Below are 20,673 nucleotides of genomic sequence, written 5' to 3' on the forward strand. Positions count from 1 at the left end.
TTTTTTTTCTATATTGTTTGATTCCTGCCTTTGTTCTGCTCCATTTCTCCCTCCTTTAAGGAATGTAACGATGAGTCAAATGTGGAGCTTCCTGTGCCATGGAAGAAAAATGTTTAAACTGTCTTGAATAACTGTAAACCAGAAACATAAATATTTACATAAACACTTGTAGTCACACCAATGGGAATATCTACCATAATCTGAATGAGTCAGTGCTCTGCAGGTTTAATATTATTTAGGGAAAAAAAGCTTACCAGGTCTCCATTTTAATATTCTGTGTCCATCTCTTTTCAGGTTGAGACTCCAGAGATTGGTGCTTTAAAATATCATGCTTTTATATCCTGAGTCTTATTGATCTGGAGATTTATACAGATGCATTTCATTAGCAGGCATTGATGCCAGCACAATTCAGTGAAAATAAGAAGTAGAGAGTTCAGAATAAAGTAGTACCACTTCTGCTGTAGTGTTTTTTGTTTGTTTGTTTGTAAATACCTATAACAGTTAAAACCACAAGTGAAAGGATGATTTCTGTATCTTTGAGTGGTGGATTAAGGTGCTTTCCCCCTTAATCTTACTGCATTTTTATTATTTCTTTTGTACAATGCACATATGTTGGATTAAAAGAAGTGTTTTTAAAACAAGCTTTGTGCATACTTTAAGGATATATGAGGTGGTTTTGCTTTAAATATTATGCAGGAGTTGAGCTCTGAGAGACTGAATGTCCTGAATAGAAGTTATTTAAGGGAAGAATAAGCAGTGAGCAAGTCTGGCCCCTAAAATCACACATTCGAAATGTGACTTTCAACCTCTCTTGCTAAAGTGGTTTCAACCACTAGTTGAATCCATAAACTGGCACAGGTCAATTAGATTTTTTTCTTTTTCTATGATGCTTAGTCTTTCTTGATGCTTGTCTATTTTTTCTACACTTGGGTTTTATGAGATAGCACTATAACTGCCCTGGGCCCGTCTATATAAATTAGCTTGAGTGAGTTTCTCTTTATTTCACTTAAAGATACACCTGATCAAGAGTGATGGTATCAAAAGCAAAATCCCAGCACTGGCTTTAGAGCTTGGCATGTTTCAAAACATACGTATAGATTGTCATATGATTTACTAAACTTACCTGTGGCAAATGGGTGCCACTTTAAATCTCGATTTTTATATTGGCAAAATGATTTATGACTTTCCCAAGGTGAAACAACTAGTTCGTGACAAAATGTAAGCCTCCTGGCTGTCCATCTTAAGCCTCAACCACTGTACCATGATCACTTCCACTTAATTATCTTGTGCACTCAACACACAATTGGAACCATTAAGTATATTGTAAGCAATTTTCAATGTATCTGAAATACTTCATTAGTTTTCTTTAAAAGAAATGTCATTAAGAAGCTACAAATCAGTGAGTTAATTAGCTCTGTTATAGCCCTTTAGTTCTTTTAGTTGAAATAAGTTGTTGCCAAAACTATGAACTATTACCCATGAGAATAGGCAGTCTGCATAGAAGTTTGTGCCGCATCCAGCACGGGTATGTTCAGTGAGCCTGAGGAGGGGCAGTGAAGGATTAAAGAAGACAGACCAGAGAATACAGCTGGGGCTTGGTGGAATGCTGCTTCTCTGATGGAGAAACAGTGCCCTGGCCTGCAAGCCAAGTCTTTATTTTACAGTCAGAGCACACAAAACAAAACAAGGATAGTGGTCAACATGTTTACAATGTTCTTGTGAGTTTCACCTTGTTTTGGCAGCACTTGCTTCACCTCCCACAACCCATTAGCTACCTAGGAAGGGACTAGGGAGGGCTATAAGTTAAGCTTAATTATGCTAGGAGAGCTCTGCCCTCCAAGCTGGGACTTGTTTGTGGCCCTGCCACACATCAGTCTGAGGCATGACCCTAGAGCCACTCCCTACAGAAGTTAATAAAAGTTTTTATAGAAGTTATAACAATTACCATGAATTTTGAGCATAGCATTTTGAAAGTATTTAGTAAAAATTAGTGATTTTATGATAAAAAATATTTTGTAGATAAAAAAAGCATTGTATAAAAATTAGGGTTAAGAAACCTCAGGGGTACACTAGATAATCCTTTGTTATGTATTTTTTATTATTGAACTAGAGGCCCAGTGCACAAAATTTGTGTACGGGTAGGGTCCCTAGGCCTGGCTGGCAATCAGGGCTGATCAGGTTCCCTGCCTTCTCCTTCCCTCTGCTGCTGGTCGCCTGCCATGTTCCACGCCACCCCCTTGTGGTCAGCACACTTCATAGCGAACTCCTGGTCTAACTCTCAAGGGGACAATTTGCATATTAGCCTTTTATTATATAGGATGGAGACCTCCTTTTCCCACCTATTCCCCATCAATAACCTTATATTAACCCTTCATTTACAAACACACAAACAATATCTAATTTATCACTGACACCTAGCAAGCACTGAGCGTAGACACCTCTTATAAGCACTAATTTATGTAAGCACTGAATGTAAACATCACTGCAATATCAGTTAAAAAGACACCTACGACAGTCCATTTTACAAGTCTCCAGTTCCACCATTAAATGATATTTTCTGAAGTCTATGACTTTGATGATTTAAGTCACACTCTCAGATTTTTATATCTTGGCTTTTTTTCTATTTCTAAATACTTGTTCTATGATCTGTCCTGATAAGTTATTAGCATCCTTCCATCTTAGATAGAAGGAAAGAAGGAGAGAAAGACAAGATTCTCTCTAGTGTTACACATACATTCTAAGCATGATTATTGATATACTTAGAGGGTCATATTCTGATGTTTGACCTCTTCATCATTACATTTAGTTAATTCATTTCAAAAATACTTATTCAATAGTTACTCTGGATGCCCTAGATTACTTCTGGGGCCATTAAAACAGTTATGGTTTTTGCCTAAATAGTAGTTCCTACAAAGAAGGACATAAACATTGATTAATTCTATTAAAAATGACAGTTGCATTGTAACAAGTACTACAAATGAGATACACAAACTTGAGAAATATTTTATAAACTCAGAGAGAATAGCTATGGCTTCCTGAAGAAATTATGCTCAAACCTAGATCCCAAAGGTAAGTAGAAGTTAATTAGATGAAAAGAGGACCAATGAGCATTCCAGGCAAAGGCAATGGCTATGTTACTGGACAGCCCCAAGTCGGAGGAGGCCTGTCCCCTCCTAGACCCTTGTTAATCTCACAAGAAAGATTTCAGATGAGTGACAGACAGCAGTGTTGAAGCAAAGCAAGCAAATTTATTAAGAATCCCCTTGGTGTGGTTCAGTGGTTGAGCAACAATCTATGAACAGGAGATCATGGTTTGATTCCCCGTCAGGGCACATGACTGGGTTGTGGGCCTGATCTCCAGTGGGGTGTGTGTGCAGAAGGCAGCGATCAATGATTCTCTCTCATCACTGATGATTTTATCTCTCCCTCCTCCTTCCTCTCTGAAATCAATAAAAATATATTTTATAAAAAGGAATACACTTGGCATAAAGCAGAAGCTGGCAACTCAGCTAGTTTTAGCATGCCTGCCAGTGGAGGGTCAAGGGGTTTTATACCCTTCTCCCTGTAGGTTTCAAAGCTTTCCTGCCAGATATCTTAGATAGCAGACTAGGTTTCAAAGTCCCCTTCTACATTGTTGTGGCTTCTTTCAGAATGTTTGTACATACATTTGGTCATCTTGTTTGACAAGTCCTAAGGTGGCTGGCTTCTTTGTTTAGTGGATGAGATAAAGTACCCCTCTAAGGGGTCTGAATATGCACAGTTGTTTGGAAAGCTGCCCTAACATCCCCCAAGTGATATTTGTCCTTGGGTTTACCTGGCATAAATGGCATTCATTGGGTCTTTGTTCTCATTTTTTCTAGGCCAGGGTGATTTAAGCTGTGAATTCTCTGGTTAGGGAAGAGAGGCATAAACCATTAGTTTTCAAGTGTCCTTGGTAGGGGGAAATAAGATTTTGGAATTCACAGGCCGGCTGCAAGCTGCCCAAACTGTTTGGCCTTGTTTAATTTTCTTGTCTCAGTTTCTTCATTCCAGGAATTTTCACTAGGAATTTCCTTAGCTTCTTGCTATCCTGCCACAGCTAGTGGTAGGTTGTACCAGAGAAGCTGAAGAGGACATGATAAGATGTGGTTTGGATTATGGATAGAAGTTGGAAGGTAGGGCCAACCAGATGGATATATGTGAAATGGAGAGAGGAGTCCAAGGTTATCAAAGATTGCAATCCTGAGAAATGGAAAGATTGAGTTGCCATTATCAGAGTTAGAAAAGAATGGTGAAGGAATAGGTTTGCGTGGTAATAGCGGGACTTTGATTTATGTCTGCTTTTATTGGGGCACTAGGTTGCTAGCAATCTGTGATTATTTTATTCTAGTTTCAAAAACTGAGATGATTCCAAGCTATGCTTAGCTTTCTCCTAATGCTTCTACATTTCTGATTCATTCCTACTCAGAAATTGTAATTATTTGTGACCTCAAATCAACTCAGAGGTATCCACTCTTGGGTGAGTTCTCGATTACAATTTTTATCTCCTTAAATCCATAATGCTTTCAAATTTGTGCACAGATTGTTAACCATTCAGCTATTATGAAGCTTATTATCACCTCTAAGGGGAATACAAATCTAAATACTTGGCTTACTTCTGTGATTTTTTTCCCTTTGGTTTTTAGCCACGTGATTTTTCACTATTTTTAGCTCTCCAATGCACAGATTTTTTTCTCCCAATCTTGTCTAGTTGTTTTCAGTGGAAAGTTTAATTCCATTTAAAATACAGGTTTATTATACATTTAGTATCTGAATGGCCTGGCAAAAAAAAACAACCCTTTATTCCTTAGCTTCATCTGTAATGCATATGTAGCTATATCTAACTAGCAAGATTATTATGACTATTAAATTATATCATGTATACAGATCCTGTTCCTGAGAGATCAAGAAGCAATTTTCATTTTTATTGTTGGTTATCAGGTTTGGTGCAGGTCTCAGTCTATTCATAGTAAAGCTCTCAGCTAGCAATGCCTGGAGGGCACTCACCTAGGCCCCAGGGGGCTTCCCACAGAAGGCTTCCCTTCCTGAAAACAATGTTACAACTGGACTAACACTTTTGGTTCTTACTGTTATTGCAAGATGCCCTTCAACAATAATCGTCAGGAAACTTGGAAAAAGTATGGTTTTAGTACTTACAAGATGGGAAAATTACACCTGGGGTCACATAGAGGTCACAGATAGAGAGAGAAGTGTCTGGGGTTCCACTTTTATCAAGGTTGAGGGTGAGGGCCTAGGGTTTGGCGGGCTCACTATTTCTTGGTGAATTTAAAACTTTAAGAGGAGGATTTTAAAGCGCAGAGAAGAGAAAACAAACAAGTAGCCCAAATGGTCAGTGATGAGATCAAGTAAGGCCTCTAAAACAAAGGAATCTCTTCTCTCGCTGTGTGGCTGGCGATGTGTTTATCCCAGGCAGTTGTTTGAAGTGGCTTCTTTGAAATGGATGCCTCAGCAATCAAAGCTTAAGTCAGGCACTTGCATTACAAAAAGGAAAAAAACAAACAAAACAAAACAACCCAATCGTGTCAGGGTTTACACTACACCCCATCAAACTAAGGTAGAAATGAGATCACTTTGTAAAATGATAATCATATTTCACAGGCAAGAATTGTGCTGCTCACAGTGGCAAAAATAAAATCCTAGTACCCCGAGGATTTTTACTTCTTAGTTATTTCTCTGAGTCTCTGGAGATATTCTAGAATAGCCCTTTTATAATCCTCTACTTTGGCCTCCTTTTAAAATAATTACTATTAAACAGCCAAATGGAAGCCTGCTTCGCCACACATGCCTTCAGGGCCGACAATGGTTCCTTTTCCAAGGCATAAGTATGTTTTCCTGTGAAATGCTCAAAACTTCACCTATCTCCAGATATCCCAGTTTCTTTCTCTTTAGTTCCCCTAAAGAGGCTGAAGGAATAAAAAAAAAATAATAATAAAATAAAAAGTGGGAAGAATGCTCACCTATTCCATTCTGTGTGTTATTTTTCAAACCAAGACTAAAAATATCAATTGCTGGTATTCCTACAAAAATTTTCAAATAATAATAACTGTGATTTTTTTTCTTCTACAAGGAATTGTAACCCTATATGGTAAAACTGTCCTTTCTCCATCATAGCCTGGACCTTCTCTGCCTCAGGAGTCAGGACACTGACTTATTCCCTACAGGGCACCCTTCCCTCTGTGCAAATTACCTCATAAAAGTAGGTGCATGGAGATTTGTGGCCCCAGGTGCCAAGATTTTTCTCACATTATGTTTCCGAGCTACATAATTTTCTCTCAATTTTAAGGTTCATTTAGCAAAGGTAAATAGATACTGACAATGATATTAAACTAGAGGCCCAATGCATGAATTCGTGCACCAGTGGGGTCCCTTGGCCTGGCCTGTGGGGATTGGGCCAAAACCAGCTCTCCTACATCCCCTGAGGGGTCCCAAATTGTGAGAGGGTGAAGGCCAGGCCAAGGGACCCCACTGGTGCACAATTGGGGCTGGGGAGGTACGTGGGAGGTTGGCCAGCCAGGGAGGGACTGCAGGAGGGCTCCAGGGTATGTGTCTGGCCCACCTCGCTCAGTCCCGATTGACCAGACCCCAGCAGCAAGCTAACCTACTCATCGGAGAGTCTTCCCCCTGGTGGTCAGTGCACATCATAGCAACTGGTAGACCAGCCAAATGTCTGCTCCCTAGTGATCAGTGCACAACATAGTGAGCGGTTGAGCGGCTTTAGCATATCATTTGCATATTATACTTTAATTGGTTGAATGGCCAACCGGATGACTGGACACTTAGCATATTAGACTTTTATTATATAGGATTTACCATAAAGCATCTATATTTAGTGGTTATTTCAGTCCTCCAAAAGTGGATTTATTTTACCTCTTTGTCTCATTGATGAGGAAGGGAGGGAAGAGAAATGAGAAGGGACTTACCTGTTTTGATGAATTGTGATGTTTGATTTCAATGCTTTAGAATATTGGTTTTTGCCAGCCTCTCAGCAACTGAAGTCTCTGAACTTTCAAGTAGCATGTCTTTATAAAAAGAATATATAAAATACTTAAATGAAAAAAAATGTTCATTGATGAGAATGTGTTTAAGCCCACACACAGTTTCAAAAAAAAAAGTTAATAGTAAATTCATACTTGGTACAGCATATAAAAGAAGAGCCAAGTGTGGGAGGCAGGCAAATTATCACAGATTTTGCGATTTTCATAAATAAAAGACTTTTTAAACATTCAAATCTGCTTTTTTCAAAAGTAACTTGCTATAAATATGATGAATTTTGTTAAAACTAGGTTTAGATAAAAAATGGACTTGATGGCAAAGTTTCTTATCCAAAATCCATTCCAAATTATCTTACATTTTTTCCTCCACAGTTTCCTCCTACTCTGAATTTTAACAACTTAACACACAATACAGTGTACAGATGATGTGTTGTGGAATCATGCACCTAAAACCTATATAGCATTGTTAACCAGTATCACCCCAATAAATTCAATAAAAAGTAAAAAAAAAGAACACAACAAAAAACCATAAAATGAAGTGTTTGAATATGTATGTACAGATGATATGGACTACTTAAAAATTAAAAAAAGATTCCAGATTGGTCATATATTATGAATTACTATGCGTTCTCTTAAATCACTATGGTTCTCTGAAGACTGTCTAGCAGTGATCACTTGGTACAAATCTCAGATAATACGGTAATAGGAAGAAAGCTCTAGGAGAAATATACCAGAGCAAGGGTTGTAGGTGATGGAAAGTTTTTCCATATGTACATCCTCCACCCCTTTCAGAAAAAGAAGGGATAGACTATGTAGAAATGCTTTGTAACCAATTAATGAATCAGTGTTGTTTTGCTGACCATAAGTCATTTTGTGTCAAAATTGTGAATCTTCAGAATAAACTCAATTGTCCAGAAGCAGTTGCATGGCTCTGTGTGATTGAAGGGAACATAACTACTAAAGGCTATTGGAATAGTTTTCTGCTCAGAATTTCTCATTTTTGATAGGCATCATTCTGCAGAGCTTGGTGGTGAATCCATCTTACAAAACGTGAAGATTTTGCTCACAGAGATAGAAAGAAGGGAACTGGCCAATCATTATCTTCACTGTAATCTCACGTCCCAGCTCCAGCTCATGGACGCTTCCCAAGGATTCCTTGTAGACAGAGTCATCTACCGAACTGTGAACACTTTAAAGGTTCAGATTGTGTTCTTAACACAGTGCTTTGCATGGAATAAATTATATGAGAACTCAAAATGCATTGTTTTTTAAAACTTTATTTGTATAAACCTTGTTTTTATTGTTGACACTATTACAGATTTCCCTAGTTCCCCCTGCCTTTGCCCAGCTCCACCCATCCCCCACCTCCCTTCCCTCTGGCCCTCACCACACTATTGTCTGTGTCTATGGGTTATTCATGTCTGTTCTTTGGCTAATCTCTTCACCTTAGTGTATTGTTTCAACATTTAACAGATATTTAAATGCCTGTTGGTGCATATAAGCATAACCAATGGACTTAAGACACTGGCGGGTAGGGGAGGCCAGAGGATTGTTAAGAGCAGAGAGAAAAAAAAATAAATGCATGTTGGTGTGATAAAGGATATTTTTATATAATGAAAGCACTATGATTTTATTTTTAGTGAACGTCTCTCAGTTCACAAAAGGCTTATAAAAGTTTCTATATTGTATTTTAAAATTAAATTTACCTCTCTTCATTCCATCACAGTCCAATGTGTATTTCATGTACTCCTTCAACTCAATGATCAAATTATACTTGTAATTTTATTAATTTTAAGTACCATGTCAAAAGAACCATCATTTCTTTTTTAATATAAATGTGTAATAATTTTTATTTTAGTATTAAAATAAAAAGTAATACTATATTTTACTGTAAAATATATAACATTTATTACAGAAAGTACATAATTTTAATAGATTTTGTGGTATGAGGTGAAATAGCTTGCTTTTCTAAGATTATTTCCTGGTGATATTTATCTTTTATCCTTGACTATGGTAGTGATAAGAAGGGTTGTGTTTTCTTTCCATCAGCGTATTTTAATTACTAATTGTGTAAACAACGAAAATTTTTATTTTTAGTGGGAAACTATTTCATAAGCATTAAAAGGCTTTATGATAACCTTTAAAAAGTTATTTAATGTTTATTTAACCTTTAAGAAGATTAAATTCATATCATATATATTATCCCTTCTTTTTCAAACTATTACAGGCATGATTTCAGACTCTTTGGAAGCAATAACAGTTGTTAAATGAATACATGAATGAGCTTCTACTTATAAGATTCTAGTCTCCTATAAAATTAATTTTTATATATTCCCATTGCTGGTGAATCAGTGTCATGATCTTTGCATAATATATTTGGAAACATATTTTTGGCACTAAAAGCCTATTTCAAATGGAATTTTAAAAGTACCGATGTTAAGCTCATAATATGGAGATTGACGGTTGCCAGAGGTGAGGGGAGTTGAGGGGCTGGGAGAAAAGGTGAAGGGGTTAGTTAGTACAACTCGGCAGCTACAAAATAATCATTGGGTGTACAGCACAGCATAGGGAAGATAGTCAATAATACTGTAGTAACTATGCATGGTGTCAGGTGAGTACTAGACTCATCGGGGGATCACTTCATAAATTACATAAATATCTAACCTCTACGTGCTGTACACCTGAAACTAATATAATGTTGAATGTCAACTGTAATTGAATTATTAAAAACTTTTAAATAGAACCAATTTCAAATCAAATTTCAGGAGGGCATGATTATCATAGTAGCTCAATTATTGTTTTGGAATATCTCAAAAGAAATGGACTAAAAAGATTAATAATACATTATTAACCTTAAAAGGATAAAGAATTCTTGAATCTTACTGAAACAATAATAATCTTGTTTTTGTTATATAATTATTCAAATAATTTGAGATGTTAGAGCAAACCAATAGTGCTTGGTAATAGGGTTCATTATGGGGAAACCCAAAGGTAAACTTGTATCCTTTGTTTTAAAAGCAAATATTTACATTTTTTATGAAAAATGATATTTAAGTCCTACAAAATAGCATTATGGGAGATAGCTGATACCATGGGAGTAAATACAATTATCCAGAGAGAGAGAAGAGGGGCAGCTCCAGGGTGCCACTGAAGGTTGTGGGTCTTTAAAGCACCAATATAATAAAACAAATACAAAAAGAAGTCTAGGAAGACACTGTTTGAGTGGTGATGTCAGCAAAAACAGTGGACTTCGATAAATTGTGTCCTCCGTAACAGCAGTAAGAAAACAGTCCAAAAATGTGACAACCAACTTTTTTAGAGCTCTGGCAATTAATCAGAGACTTGCAATAATCCATGAAATAGTTTAATCAAGAAAAACATCTGATTGGTCAGAGCAGTGGGAGTTGTTGCATTGTAACTTGCCTTATGCTTGTCCCCGCTTCTCAGGCTTCAAGGGAGCACCAATAGCCAACAATCGCTATAAAAAACAACCTGGTAGCTACGAGAGGGGGCAGAATGGAGTTTGAACTCCTTTAAAGACTCATTCTTGAAGGGTTATTATTTGACTTGTGAGGGGTTTTCTGGGAGACCCCACTTTGCACGACTGCTTTATTTGAGCTAAGTTAGAGAGTACCTAGTGTGAAAAGCTTTTTCCTGGGAATGTTTGTCAAAAACATTTAAAGAGGCAGCTTTTTTTGACTTCACGGTTACTGGAGGGTATTAGTGGAGGCAAACAACAGACTAACTAAAAAGCTTAAAAGAAAAAGCCACGGAATAATATGTCCTTAGAGGTTTGGAAAAGTTCCACATATTCCTGGGCAACTAGAGGGTCATACACATGTGAGCATGCCCAGTGTCATAGGCTAAATTTCCAAAGTTCATATTTTGAAGTCCTAACCCCAAATACCTCAGAATGTGACTTTTTTTGGAGATAATTAAGGTAAAATGAGATCATATGGGTGACTTTTTCTTCTTCAATAAAAGCCATAAGAATTTTATTGCAGATGAATTTTTGTATTTTCTTATGGCTGAATCATTAAGGATACTTTTAGCTAAAAACTGCAATTAGAAATAAAACTTGGGTACATGCAAAGTTTGAAAGCCTAATAATTTGTCTTTGTTTCCAGTCTCAACAGAAAATAATATCACCTCTGACCTTGGGTTAAAAACTTATGAAACCTTATAATACTAACCGTAAACCTAAAAGACCTTCTTGTCATTATGATCACATTCATTGTATTGTATGTAAAGCTTTCCTTTTGGTTTTCAGAAATATTTTTGCTTAGCATATTAATTTTATATTTGTAGGTAACAATTGTTAGGAAGGTTTTTTTTTTTTTGGTAAAATCTATGGTGTATTTTTTTTTTTCTTATTTTTAGTTTGGTTGCAACAAAGGAAACAAATAGCGCAAGATCTAGAAGTGCTCCAATGTCACCTTCTGACTTCCTGGATAAATTAATGGGGAGGACATCAGGATATGATGCAAGAATCAGACCCAATTTTAAAGGTAATTGTTCTGCTTTCTATTACATACTAAATGTGTTTTATTTTTTTAAATTAAAAATATATTATTTATTGATTTCAGAGAAGATGGGAGAGAGAGAGATAGAAACATCAATGATGAGAGAGAATCATTGATCGGCACGCCCCCTACTGGGGATCCAGCCCACAACCCTGGTATATGCCCTGACCGGAACTGAACCAGTGACCTCTTAGTTCCTGGAAAGGATGCTCAACCACTGAGCCACCCCTAGCTGGGCATGAAATGTATTTTAAGTGTGATTAAACAAGATACATTTAAAAATTGATTCCATCAAAAATTCTGAAAATATAAAATATTCTCACTATCTACAATGGAATATTCTCACTAACTGGAATAAAAGCTTCTTGGAGCTGACAATGATGCTCCCATATTTTAAATCTTCCACAGCAGGATTTTCTATATTGTGGAGAATCATATCATTATTGAATTTATGTACTGGGGAAGGGTCTGGATAAGTAAAGCCACTGATAACATTTAAAAAATTATTCTACCTACCAAATGTTTTTACCTAAATTTATAGGAAAGAATTTTAAGGAGTACCATATTCAAATAAAAATGAAAAATTTCAGCATTATGAGGATATTTTACAAAAGCAGTATCCTCCTATGCAAATTTATCTTTAATAATATTACTGCTTATGCTGGCATTGTGTCATTCTCCAAAATAATTCTCTCTCTCTTTAAAAACAAAAAGAAATCTGATTTCTTCTATCGTCTGTCTCAAACATACTCCCACTCATACCCTTCATTCTTATTTGTTTCCTCTAGATTTAAGGAGAATTGTTTAGATTTGTCCTCTAATCACTCTTGGACATGACATAGTGTTCTGGGTATTCTTTGGGAATGTTTAGGAGCATTTTAATTCTGTAATTATATTATGGTCTCTTCACAGACCTCTTTATCCTAAACCATTTCCTTGAATGTGAAGTCATAGAGGTAGGTGGTGTCACAGGTTGCTAGGCAGATACTATTTTGTATGCTTAGTTGTTTGTTTTATTTATGAAAATAGCGAAAACCATGTACCTGAACTTGGCGAACATTAAATTGTCTAAAGATATCAGTGATGAAAAGCAGCAGCTTCTTGCCTCAACAATCCTTATGCACAGTTCTACTTCTTTGAAGTAAACACTCCAAAAGTAAAATTGGTTAATTTCTGGTGAAATATGTTTGATTGCTTTCTGGGACTTTTACAAACAAGGCATTATGAGATGCCTTTGCACTAACTAGACTGCTCATTTAATGCCTCCATTCTTACATTCCACCTTTTCTGTTTCCCCTTTCTGCACAATCATCTCTTTTCTTCTTGCAGGGACAATTATGTTAATTCATCTTAGCTCTCTGTAAGCCCCTGGTTTTCTTATAGAGCATTGAAGAAAAACACTGCATAGTTCAGGAAGGATAGAGCTGATGTGCCTGGGTGCTAAGACAGGTTTAGTCTCTCTCTCTCTCTCTCTCTCTCTCTCTCTCTCTCTCTCTCTCTGTGTGTGTGTGTGTGTGTGTAGGGAGGTGGTTTTCTGTTGCTTTTCTCTCTGGAAAGGAAAATCTGACAGAGACATCATTGCCCTGGCCAGCGCACTGCATTTAGTGAGTGCTGAGTGCTGACGGGGCTTTGGTCTGAGCTCCTCCAGATGCCAAAACAGAGAAGGCTTTAGTTTTGAGTATTGTCATGGCGCCTGTTTTTCCCAATCAAAAAAGTTATTTCCCCTCCTTTTTTTTTTTTAACTTCTTACAAACAGGAGATGACTAAATGCTGAGGATCTGATGCACAGCACTGTGACTACAGTTAATAGCACTGCATTATATACTTGCAAGTTGCTAAAAGAGGAGATTAAATGTTCTCACTACAAAAAAAAGTAATTTTGTGCTGTGATGGAGCTGTTAGCTAATGCTGCGGTGTAATCATACTGTGATATGGAAGTGAATCAAATCAACACATTGTGTACCTTAAACTTGCACAATGTTATATGTCAATTATCTATATATATAAAAGCCAAAGTGACTGTTAGGACCAAATCACCAGAACGACCGATCGACCGGTCGCTATGATGTGCACTGACCACCAGGGGGCAGACGCTCAATGTGGGAGCTACCTCCTGGTGATCAGTGCGCTCCCACAGTCAACCTCCCGTGGTCCCTCCCCCTGGCTGACTGTGATTGACCCCAATTGGGACTGGGCGAGATGGCCCCAATTGGCCCTGATCACCAGCCAGGCCGAGGGATCCCACCCGTGCACGAATTCATGCACCAGGCCTCTAGTATCTCAATAAAGTTAGAAAAAGAAGACAAAAAGTCAGCACTTGTTAACAGAACCATACTATTTCCAATCACCTTAATAAACCATGTTTGCAAAACTCAAACCAAAAAGTTATTTTCATTCCTTCAAAAATGCTATAGGGCTAAACCCCAGGACTACCCCTGCCCTACAGGAATATGGATGGGAGTCAGGGAGCTTTCTGAGACAGGTGCCTGTGGTTTCTCCCTACAGGCCCTTGCAGCTCCTCACTTCCTTTCCTATAGATGACCTTAAGCTTTGTGCCTCCCTGGGTCATTCTTTTTTATTATTAAATTTATTGGTGTGATAGTGGTAAATAAAATTACATAGGTCTCAAGTATACAATTCTATGATACATTATCTGTACATTGCATTGTGTGCCCACCACCTGAAGTCAATCTTCTTCTGTCACCATATACTTGTCCCCTTTACCCTTTACTACTCCCCTTCCCCTTCCCTCTGGTAACCACTATAGTACTGTCTGTGTCTATGAGTCTCTGCTGGTTGACTTGTCTTGTTTGTTTATTTGTTACTTTCAGTCATATCCCACATATAAGTGAAATCATGCTTTTTCTGTATGCCTATTTCCACCTAAAAAAAATCTGAAAACATTTATTCACAAAGATATGTGCACTTCTATGTTCACTGCGGCATTATTTATAGTAAACACAATATGGAAGCAACCTACGTGACTGTCAATATATCAGATAAAGGAGATGTGGCACATGTATACAATGGAATACTACACAGCCATAAGAAAGGATGGAATACTGCTATTTGTGACAACATGAATGGATGTTGAGAATATCATGCTAAGTGAAATAAGTCAGACAAAAAAACACCCCTCAAGATCCTTGGGTCATTCTTAGCCCATTAGCTCCCTTCTCCATGTAGTCCTAACCTACATTTATTTTAGGTTTTGCTCTGTTTTCTTCTTCCTTTTATATTTTGTCATTAAGCTGAAGATGAATTTCCATCCATTCTCTTTGGTATTAGACGTTTGTTTCATTTTTATTTGGTAATAAAAATTTTATGTCTTCAGAGAAAAAATAAACTGTTTAATCCCCCTCTTGAAATAGAAGCGTCCAGGAGTCCTTTGGTATTAGGAGCCTATAAAAGTACATCCATAGATGATAAAATATTATTTCACAGACTACTTTACCAGCTTTTTCTGAATTTTACTTCTTCCCTTTGATCCTCTTGTTTGGGCCCTCAGTTGATCTTTGATAACCCTTGAGTCTAATTTGGATCCAGGCAGAAAGTACTCAGTGGGCAATTACCTGATTATGTCTTCCTCCCAAACACTGACTGCACTTTTTTCATTCTATCTCCAGTGGCCTTTATCTAGAAATAACATTGTTTGCTTCCCAATGTCTTTGTGGTTTATGTCTTTTCCTCTGTAATAGTTATCTATATTAATCCCTTTCTCCCACATCACAAATTCTGTTTTTAAACAGTCATTTCTGCTACAACGCATTCTATCCACAGAATGGCATGTGTACCAGTACTCATTTCCTGCCTGTATTTTTTTTTTCAGTGAAAGTGTTAACTTTTTAACTATTTATATCTACCCAGACGCTGTTATTCTTGAATATAATTCACAATTAACTTTTAAAGGCATGTCTTCGACTTGCATTTTTACATGATATATGGTCCTTTTACCAAGAAGAATCTCTAATAATAAGCCTTTCTAAAATTGTAGATGTGCACCTGGAATATTCATAGATTTAGATTCTGCTTTCTATATTTTTAGGTTTTCTTTTATTTCATTTTTAATGTATACTTTCTGTAGTAGTTATGTGTGTTTTTTTTCACTTCTAAACACTCTCAAACTAACAGAAGATTTGCAAATATTGCACTTAGCTATTTTCCCCCCAAACTCCTTGAAAGGAAGTTGTTGACCTGGTGCCCCAATACTTGAGTGTATCATATAAACGAGAACATTCTTCTAAATAACCACCATCTATGCATCAAAACAAGCAAATTAACGTGGATGTCTTGTTACCACCTAATTTGTGGACCCCACTCAAATTTTATCAATTCTTTGAATAATGGCTTCATTGCAAATGAAACAATTTGGAAATAAAATTGATCTAGAATAAATCTTGTATTTTATTCATCATTTATCACATTGTCTCCTTTAATCTGAACCTGAAGATTATTCTTTCTAGAACTGTCATGATGTAGGCACTTAAAAAATATTATCCCTCTACTGATCAGAATGTACCTCAGTTTGCATTAGTCTAATGTTTCCTCATGATTTGGTTTAGGTACTACACCTTGACAGACATATCACAGAAGTGATGCTTCTTATCAGATGGTGGACCATCTTAATTTTTACTATGACTGGTGGTATTTACTTTGGTTAATTGGTTAGGTTGATGCTTGCCAGGATATATCTTTATACATATATATATATATGCATAAATACACATATATACATACATATAAAAACATATATGCATATTCATATATATTAATTTACACCTAAATATTTACTTCTTTATTTTTTAAATATGTTTTTATTGATTTCAGAGAGGAAGGGAGAGGGAGAGAGAGAGATAGAAACATCAATGATGAGAATCATTGACCAGCTGCCTCCTGCATGCCAACTGGGGATTGAGCCCACAACCCAGGCATGTGTCCTTGACCGGAATCAAACCTGGGACCCTTCAGTCTGCAGGCTGACGCTCTATCCACCAAACCAAACTGGCTAGGGTAATTCTTTATTTACTGAAAACCATGAATTCACATTGATATTTCTAATCCCAATGATATTTCTAATCCCATGGGTTTATTCTAGTTTCTGAGTTTCATATTTTAACTACCTCATCTGATAGTAAGAAACCTGGTCCCCATTATCCTTCATATAATCCTGATATTGATCAATATGTAATGAATCCCCCTTGTCAGCTGCCATTTCCTCTCCTGCACAGTGCCCTGGGGTCCTGTTCAGTCTCACTCTCCACGCCTGGATTGTCCCCATGTGGACACTGTCCTTACCCTTCTCTGGTTCTAATTACCCACACCAGGCTGCATCACTATGGCAACATCCTTCTCACTCCCTCTGGCTCCGTCATCCCAGGCCATGTAATCCTTCTCCAAGGGTGTCCTTCTCATCCTGTGTAGGTTATCACACTGCTGCAGCCAGCCCCAGCATGGGAGCCTTATTTACTCTCCTCGACTGAATGGCTTTAGGACTAGAAAGGCCACAAGGGAAGGGCAAAATGACCTGAATCCTATTTTTCTCACATAATTTTAAAACCTTTTTCAAGTATCTAACAAGTAGTTTATAATCTGGATTTAAAGTAATCAAATGCATGTTTGTTAATTAAAAAATAAAATATCTCTCTTTGTGACATCGCTACATAAAATATATATGTATTCAAAATAAAAAAATAGTCATTAAACATAATTTTTGATAGTTCATCTTTTAATTGCATTCTTTGTCTTTAAAAAGGCTGAAGCTGTAATACAGCATTATGTCAAGAATTACTTAGAGTCATTTTAATAACCATTTGGGCTTATTTGTCCCTTTGTTTCCTCTAGGTCTGCCCAGTGAACAATTTCCCCCATGTGCATGGCAATAATATCATTGTCTAGGCTTTGCATTGGCCTTTGACATTTTGCCTTTATCCACCTCTGAACTTAAAAGCCATGTTCTATTTCTTTAAAAAACATCTAGAAGAAAACATACTGCTAAAAACATCTGCAACTAGTGTCATTTGCTTTTCAGGCCAGCGATGGCTAATGTAATGAACAATTTAAAAGCACAATTTGCCATATGGATGGTATAGCAGTTATTTGCTCTGTTGCTAAACATAGCAGTGTGTTAGATGAATATAACAGCTTTCACACTGGCATGGGGAAGAAGCAGATTGGCCAAGGACTGCTGAAACAGGTGCTCTCTGTAGTGGCAATAGAAGATTTCTAATCTTCTCAGAGTTTCATTCTCTACATAATTTTTGAGTTATACATATCCATAGCTAGGGTAGAAAGACTACTCCAAGATTCCTGCCCTGAACTGACATAGGTCAGAGCTTCCAGTGTAGAATACAGTGCTTTACAAACATGATAGTACTATATCCATTTCATTCCCTATAATACCTTTCCACTGTCACTGTTCTTGATCAGAGCCATTCCATTTCCAATCTGTACTATTACAGTAAATTCCTAACTATTGTCTCTGTTTCTTAGCTTTTGCTATCCATTCAACCATTCGCCATGTTGTCTTGGTTCACCACATTCCCATGATCAAGAATCTGAAATGGCTCCCTCATGTGCATTAAGTCAACATCAAATACCTTGGTGTCACACTGAAAAAGTTTCATGACCTGGGGCAAAGCTATTTTAGGAACAATGGTTTTTATTTCCAAATTGTTTCGTACTCAAGTACATTTTAAAATAAAATGATTTCTGTACAAGTGAAATATCTATATATCAATAGAGATGTATATATCTTTCAAGTGAGTGTCTGCTCTATTTTTAAAATTTGGAATCAAGGTTTGGTGCCTGAATCCACTCACCTTTCTTTCTGCTGAAGAAGAGGCTATTGTATAGAATAAAACCCTAATATGCAAATCGACCAAATGGAAGAACGACTGGTCACTATGATGCACACTGACCACCAGGGGGCAGATGCTCAATGAAGGAGCTGACCCCTGGTGGTCAGCGCACTCCCACAGGGGGAGCGTCGCTCAGCCAGAAGCTGGGCTCGCCAGTGGGCTCATGACTGGCAAGTGCAGTGGCAGTGGATAGAGTCACTCTCACCTCCACACGGGGAATGGGCCTAAGCCAGCAGGCAGACATCCCCTTAGGGGTCCTGGACTGCAAGAGTGTTCAGGCTGGGCTGAGCCCCCCCCCCCCCCCCCCCCCAGTGCAAGAATGGGGACCAAATAGTATTTATGTATGCTCTAATAACCAGGTGATGAACACATCTGGTACCTGATGGATTAAACAATAAAGCTCAGGCCTGATATCACTGTGATTTGCTTTACTACCACATGAAATTTAGATTTGGAAACAAAGCCGACTTTCTGCTTTTAAAAAGAGCATTTTGCATCTGACTGACGGCATGTTGGAGGGGCAAGGGTTGGAATCCTTCATATAATGTGAATCATTAAGTTCCCAAATAATAGCCGAAACCGGTTTGGCTCAGTGGATAGAGCGTCGGCCTGCGGACTGAAAGGTCCCAGGTTCGATTCCGGTCAAGAGCATATACCTGGGTTGTGGGCACATCTCCAGTAGGGGGATGTGCAGGAGGCAGCTGATCGATGTTTCTCTCTCATCGATGTTTCTAACTCTCTATCTCTCTCCCTTCCTCTCTGTAAAAAATCAATAAAATGTATTTAAAAAAAAAAAAGTTCCCAAATAATAGTGAAAGCCTCGATTAGTCACTTCTTTGATCATTACTCGTCTGTGGATACATGTTATTTTCCTTATTGTATTTATTGGCTTACTATTGAAGCCTTGGGTCAATGTGAGATACCAGCTTCACATTTTAAGGAGAATACAAATATATCAGAGGAGTCCTCTTCACATAGGACTTAATACTACTGCTTTCACTCTCAGGGCCAAAGGATAAAGTGATATCTATGAATCAGATAGCACAGTATATGGTAACAAGTGGTAGTCAATAATTTACTGATGTATATTCATTTCTACCCTGCTAGAAGATAATTTCTCTGTGTCCTCTTCAATTTTGGTGTGCACAGGTTTTATATATTTAGTAAAAGAATGAATAAATGGGTCCGACAAAATAAAATCCTTGGCTTTATGATGAATGTTAAATCAGGCACTTACAGGGGCCTTCTAGAATGGTGGAGTGAGTATCTTTGTAAATTCACTTCTCCAATTAAAGCAACAAGCCATAGTCCATATGGCTCAGTGGATAGAGAATCAGCCCTCAGACTGAAGGGTCCCAGGTTCAGTTCTGGTCAAGGGCAGGTACCTTGGTTGCAGATTCAATCTACTCCTGGTCCCAGTCAGGGCATGTGCAGGAGGCAACCAATAGTTTCTTATTGATGTTTCTCTCTCTTTGTCTCTCTCCCTCCCTTCCACTCTCTCTAAAAATCAATGGAAAACTATCCTCAGGTGACAAAAAAGCAACAAAAACACTGGAAAAACTGTCATAATTAACCTTTAGAACTCTAAAAGTTAACCAAAAGCCTGAAACACTATGAATATGCTAATGAAAGAAAAACTGATGAGTTTCTCCTAAGGACAAAGGGCATTTAAATATGGCCCCGCTCCCCAGGTCCCCAGTAGCCTTGAAAACCAGCCACATCTCCACCACAGAAGCTGTAATACCCAGCAGCCTGGCAACTCTTAGAGGGCAGACCAGATCTGGACCGCCACAGGAAGGCCATACCCAGAACTATGTTAGTGTTGGACCTTCTGGCTCTTCCTCAAGAGTCCCATTCAGAGGGCTTGTCATTATTTTGTTTTACCTGGGAACTCCCTCAGTGGGAAAATTTTATCACCAGGGCATTTGTGAAAAACGATCACAGGAAATCACAAGTTGGGCAAACAGGAACCTGAACAAAAATTTTAGGATATTTGGGGAATGAAATGCCCATAGGCAGCTTTGAAAAGTTGTGATATGTTCTTGTGGATCTAGAGGCTACATACATGTTAGGGCTGGATGTGTTTCCAGAAAGTTCTAGGAGGACCCCAGTCTCTCACCTCTGGCTGACCTGAGACCCTGTGCAAGCAGGAAGTGAAGGGTAAAGCATGAACGTCAGAGACATGCCTCCAAACAAACACAAAGTCCCTTGGCAAAGGCTGGGAGACTTATTCATTGAGGAAATCTCTGATGACTCATTTGT

At 37.7% G+C, this 20,673-nt stretch overlaps 1 protein-coding gene across 1 annotated transcript in view; it reads left to right on the plus strand.

Annotated features, from left to right (window-relative positions):
• The window catches only part of GLRA3 (glycine receptor alpha 3), a 126,085-nt gene that overhangs the window by 13,990 nt on the left and 91,422 nt on the right, over positions 1–20,673 (plus strand). The window contains exon 2 of the mRNA XM_006770743.2: positions 11,412–11,539. Within this exon, the coding sequence (XP_006770806.2) occupies positions 11,412–11,539 (128 nt within the window). The remainder of the gene's footprint in view (positions 1–11,411; positions 11,540–20,673) is intronic.

Source organism: Myotis davidii, unplaced genomic scaffold (assembly GCF_000327345.1).
Source record: "Myotis davidii unplaced genomic scaffold, ASM32734v1 scaffold404, whole genome shotgun sequence".
NCBI classification, from domain to species: domain Eukaryota; kingdom Metazoa; phylum Chordata; class Mammalia; order Chiroptera; family Vespertilionidae; genus Myotis; species Myotis davidii.